Raw genomic sequence first — 6,000 nt, 5'->3', positions numbered from 1 at the left:
TGTCATTGAGAAAGAAATTCTATTTAATGAAAACAATAATTGGTTGTCCTGTGGTGAACAATTTGATATCATCAAGAAGATACTAATTTTTCTTGTTTCCTGTAAATAAATCACGTCTTTATTTAGCTATCATCAAAATGCTGTATTCCTTGAAAGAGAAACTACCAAGTGAAGAAAAAAAGACCTGCAAAGAAATAGGAACAACCAGTATCACAGCAGTATTGTTACCTGTAATTTAACAGGTTCTGGAAGTTTCATCTGAAGGAGTCCTTCCTTTGGCACTTGTTCCCCTCTGGTTTCTTCCTCTCCTTCTTCCACCCTGAGCTCATCTGACCTCAACTCCTTCTCTGAGAAATTAGTTTCATCCTCCTGGCTCATTGCTTCTTTGAAAACACGGGGCTCAATCAACTGCAAGATGTGCTTCAGATCCCCATTGTGGAAGATTCCCATAATCAGGAGGGTGTAAAAGAGCTTGATGAGAGGGACGAATAGAAATTCTGTAGAACCTCCAACTGGATCTCTGACATGAAGGCTGCCCTCCTGAACAGCTTCAGTCAGCATCTCTATGGTTTTGGTCTTTAAGATTTCCAGAGGGAATTCAGGACTGAACTGAAAGCATTCACTGCTAATGCTTACAAAACTCGGGGAGGAGAACTGCATTCTCGGCCTTAATGAAGTGCTAAGTCCTATCCCGGGGAGGCCATGTTTTTTGTTTTCATCAGGAAACAAAGTAATACTCTTGGTCTCATCTGTCATTGGAACTATAAATTCATTATTCATCATTAACCTGGCAGTTGCATAGGTATTGAGATGGATGTCAATAAGTAAGTCATAATATCCTGCACGTAATAATCCTGGCATATATTTATTCTCAATAGCATACAGGAGCTGAGATTCATCCACATGGCTACACATAGCATGGGCCACTCGGTTGTTGCCTAAAGCACAAACAGCTGAATATAATCGTAGGGTATGGTAGTGAAATTTCAGCAGTTCTTCTTGTTCTGTCAGCTCTAAAATATCAATTGTTCTGCAGAGAAAAAAAAAGTGATTCAGTAAATTCCATATCAGTGCAAAAACTTGCTTAAGTGAAGGAATTAAAAATTCTCCTTAAGGCTAACATTGACACACTATCAGTTCTAGGGATGGAGTTTTTCTACATTTCAGCTTTTGTCTCAGAAACACTGTCAACCTAAGAATCAAGGATTAATAATCAAGTTCAATCAGGAATTCATTCAAGCCATTCCTAAAGTATAACTTGAATTACTTTCAGTGGGGAAAGATTAAAATTATTTACTTAACACTGAATACTTCTTCATACGATAAACAAGAATCTGTAAAACTGAAAATGAAGGTTTTAAAACTGATATAGGTTGAGATATTTATATAATTTATTTTTTTAGATCTGGAGTTGCAAAATGGCAAGAGAATAACTAGTTCATTTGCAGAGGGTCTGGAGGTAGTGTTGTTTGTTTAGAATTACTACTAATTTTTTAGAGATTTTTACTTTTGGTTTTGGCACCACCAAAATACTGAGACACTTGGGTAACAAGGAAATCACAAAGTTAAATGTCTTCAGTTGCTTAAAATAAATTTAGGAGAATTTAAGTAATTGAATAATTAAATTGGCCATAAATCTTAGAAAATACAAAACCAGATCTCTGCCTATCTTATAGATTATCTTTAATCACTTCTAAACAGAATTCCTTTAATTTTTAATTCAAAACTTATGTACTATTAAAGAGTTTGGAGAGAAACTAGGAGAGGTTGGAAACACACAAAGGAAGGCAGATTCTAACACACTGAAAAACAAGATTAATTTTTAATATTACGTAAATCAGAACACACTGCTTTTATTTACATGTGTTATATATACAGAGAAGCCCTTGGGCTCTTCCTATAGAAATTTTATTACATGTCTAGCTTCATAGTCCCACTCTAATATACTTCACCTCACAAACACCAACCTGTTTTCTTCGGGAATATGAAGGGCCATGAACTGCAGGGGATTCAGGCACTGTATCATCCAGCCTTGACGTTCACTGATCCTAGAGACATCAACCTTCAAGAAGTGGTTTGGCACTCTGCTCCAAAGCACATGAGTCAGAAACTGTACATGGAGACGTGGAGGACACTGAGAGACTGGGTTTTTATGTTCACTTTTGAATAAGCCAGCAGATAATGGCATTACATTCTGGAAAATTCCAAGAGAAGAGACGATCAGTTTCATCACTTTTACCAACCAACGAATATATGATATTTTTCAAGAAATATATTCAGCATATGGTACAGTAAAGTACAGTGCAACAGGAAATTAACATTTCCAATAGTTTTCAGAACCACCCAATAACTGGTGGAGGATTAGCAGCAAGACAGCATTGCCCATAGTAGCCAAATGTGAAATAGAAACTTGAATGGAACGTGTGGTCACTTCCTTGGACAACAGATCTGAACTCCGTTCTTCTTTTACCTCTTCTGATTTCTTAGACATCCACACGTCCTAAGCAACGAAGTAAATTTCAGCTCAGTTTTCTTGAGTGTACTGTTAGAATGTACTTTAAAACTATTTTAAAACCCTAGCCTAGTCTGCAGATACACCTGTTATTCACACTCAGTTTGTAGAATCAGAGATTTAGGCCCAGTGATTTTATTTCATCATGGAGATTCAGAAAATTCTTCAGGAATTTGCCATATCCTCTGCCAATTCTCTTCCAATGCACCGTACTTTAGATTCATGAAGAATTTAAAACTGAGTTGAGAATAAAATGGCAATAATCCAAACATTTGGAATCATAAAGATGTGCCCAATATCAAGAACACTTTGCAGGCAAGAGATGGCCAGGAAAAAAAAAAAAAAACCAGAAAAACTCAAACAAAACAATCGAGCATTATTTACCTTTATTCTTCCCAACTCAAACTGGAAAACATTGGGGCTTGTAGCTTGAGCAAATACAGCAGGAAATAACTTTGTACTTGGTTCAACCTAAATCAAAGACGCACAAATATATAACCACTGAAGACAGTAAAATACTATTGCATATTATAAAACTCCACCCTAATATCTATATTGGCAGTTAATAAGTGCAAGTCTTTGAATAAAACCCCAGGAAATTCAAACAGTAGAGAAAAATCACTGCTATAACAGTAACAACTGTTTCTTTCAATCTTGTACAAAAGTTTCTAATAAGATGCAGTCTGAGGATTCATTTTTTCCCCCTTCACACTAGAAGACATCATCAAAAAATACTCACCTGATAGTACGTGCCTAGTTCCTTGCCATTAGCTGTGAAAGTCAACAGGCCACTGGCAGCATCCACCAAGCAACCAATCTCCAGACCATTATTATTACGTCCTTGTCCAGGGCTCATGCTCTCTCCTGCGCACACCATATAGCAGTTGCTGCGTTTTATACTGAATGTCAAAACACAAATTTATTTATTGATGGTGTGTAAACTTTATGTCGTGGACTAAGAACAACTTTGCATGGCTGCAACCAACCATGCTTTGTGGCTGAAAAGAGCAGTGCCCACCATAGCCAATGCCAAAATTCAATGAAACCTAGACTTGATAATTGAAAAAATAAGCACTGAAGATGACAAAATATGAACGTCTTTCCAAGAGGTAAAACTGAATTTACAAGTTCATGTTTTATATCAGGTACTGTTAAGCACAACACAAAGTTTCTGGCATAGAACACAAGCTAAATTGCTGAGAGGAGCTGTTGTACTAATTTTGGCCTGTGCAAAACCAAAAATTTTAAAAATACTACATGGTATTTTGCACTACCTTGTACCAGTTCAGAAGTCAATATTTACAGGATCACGGTTGGAAACTGCATAAAAAAGCTGCACTGTTTCACTTTTCAGTGCATACTGATTTTATTAGCTCATTATTCCACTGTTTTATCACAAGGAAGAGGAGAGAAAAAGTGACACTTTTTCCTTCCCCCCCATCAACCAAATTATATAAATGGGGTGAATTTGCAGTTTATAAATCGTTAGTGGCTTTTACAAGTATAAAATATGTATCTTTTTCAAAAAACTGTAACCAACCTCTCATGAACCTTCCCTTTTTCATCTCCCAGTGTAACTGTGACAGTACGCACTCTGTCCAAGTCGAAGGTTGTGTCATACTGGTGAAAGTCAGATGTAATCCAGCCCACCCAGACATTAGCAGGTTCTTGACCAGGAAATATTCTCACTGAATAATAATACTGTCAATAAAAAACCCCACATCAGTAATGTTTGTATCCTGTACACTGTTTCCGGTGTATCAGTTTAATTCAGAATTAATCTGTTCTCTAAAATCTGAATATCATCTCTTCAAATGTAGCATAGGCTTGTTCAAGGGCACTTCACAAACAAAGCAACAAAAGAATATAAATGCAAACCAAAACACAACCAACAACATACGTATTAAAGAAATGGAAAATAATAACCATGCAACTTATATGCTTGTATTGTAGCCTTCTGTATCATAGCATCACAGGGCATTCTGTACTGTAGTTACAATTTTTTACAGTGTAGGTGACCTGGCTTCTAGTATTTAATATCTTTAGAAAGAGGAGTACACATCCAAAAGAGAAATATTTTTAACTGTGAACACCAAAGAGGGAGAGCTTATAGAGCTGATCTTGTCAGAAAAAGATGCACAAAACCTGCACAAAACTATCACTGGAAACTCCATTAAATAAATGATGAGTAAAATTAATGTGGATGTTTCCAAATGGTCTTGAACATTGGCATATTACTGTAATGCATTTCTCTCTATTTATTCTGCTATTCTACAACTATATATTCTTCCTCTGTTATGCTTGTTGTTATCAATAGTAGTTTCAAAAATTGCCTCAATTGATTCATGGCTTTCCATGTGGAAAGTCATGTCAAAACCAAAGGAACACTGCAGTCTCAACTTCAGTAGTACAGGACTAGCACAGACATTTAAATGAAAAATTTTCCCTGAAAATTACACTGTTTCTGAAGTTCTTACAAGCAAAAAACACATAGTTATTAGAAAGAAGAAAAAGCAAACAGCTAAAATACCAATCCTATGTTACGATACCGTGGAAGTTTGCATCAAATAATCATAGTCATCCCTGTCATCTGCAAGCACATCCTCAGTAAGTCGTGCAGAGTGACTCGTGCTATAATCAGGCTTTGTTCTCCTGAGCATAAATCTGTAATAAGTAGAATCAAAATCCATATGAAAAGCTCAATATATCAATATTTTACATTGATACATGTTATCCCTAAATGCGTAGTAATTATTATATTATTAATACATAATGCTAGGCAGTTCATTACTTTCATGTAGATCAAAGCACAGTAATTCATCCAGAAAAAAAGGCAAGAAACAAGGTCATTTGTAAAAGCACTTAAATGAATTCTACGCTTAAATTATATATTCAAAAGTTACCTGAAAACTAAACACACGTAACAAAATATTCTCAAGCTATGTCACTTTGGAAGAATATGGAAACTTAAATGACCTTAATGCATTTAAAAATACCATTCATATGCTCTGATTTATTCTGCAACTTAAATATTTAACAAACTGAGTTTGGTAAAGAAGAGCAGAAAAGGAACAGAAAGCTGCAATAACATTTTCCGGGCAATGGCCCAGTGTTTGCATCTCCACATTATCAAGTTAGGTGTTCTGCTCCTGATTCCATAAAAAAAATTAGGGAGAACAAACATGTCAACTAGAGAATATTCTTATGATAATTTGGTTCATTGAGTAAGATAATCTTTATTCCAAGTCACTCTGAAGACCCCCTCATTCTGTCAGAATGGACCTCCATGGGTTTAGAGTGCACTTCACATGCTGATCACAAAAGCCTTCACAATAAATCAAATTTTAAGTTTCTAATAGCTTGAAAAATTATTTCAATTTTCTGCTTAATTTAATTTTAATGGATATATTGTATATGACACAATTTAATCACACGAGGTGTAACTGTCCCACCTACTGTGTTATATTCAAATTTAGGGAAGAGTTAGG

At 35.6% G+C, this 6,000-nt stretch overlaps 1 protein-coding gene across 1 annotated transcript in view; it reads right to left on the bottom strand.

Moving 5' to 3' along the window:
• Nucleotides 1–210: 210 nt before the first annotated feature.
• RYR2 (ryanodine receptor 2 (cardiac)) overlaps nt 211–6,000 on the bottom strand; it is a gene marked incomplete at its 5' end in the record, with an annotated part of 108,411 nt that continues 102,621 nt past the window's right edge. The window contains 6 exons of the mRNA XM_009872957.1: nt 211–1,030; nt 1,968–2,194; nt 2,897–2,983; nt 3,252–3,411; nt 4,053–4,213; nt 5,062–5,176. Of these exons, the coding sequence (XP_009871259.1) occupies nt 211–1,030; nt 1,968–2,194; nt 2,897–2,983; nt 3,252–3,411; nt 4,053–4,213; nt 5,062–5,176 (1,570 nt within the window). The remainder of the gene's footprint in view (nt 1,031–1,967; nt 2,195–2,896; nt 2,984–3,251; nt 3,412–4,052; nt 4,214–5,061; nt 5,177–6,000) is intronic.

This window comes from Apaloderma vittatum, unplaced genomic scaffold (assembly GCF_000703405.1).
Source record: "Apaloderma vittatum isolate BGI_N311 unplaced genomic scaffold, ASM70340v1 scaffold1810, whole genome shotgun sequence".
NCBI lineage: Eukaryota > Metazoa > Chordata > Aves > Trogoniformes > Trogonidae > Apaloderma > Apaloderma vittatum.
Note: the sequence above shows the minus strand (reverse complement) of the source record. Positions and strands in the feature narration are given on the sequence as shown.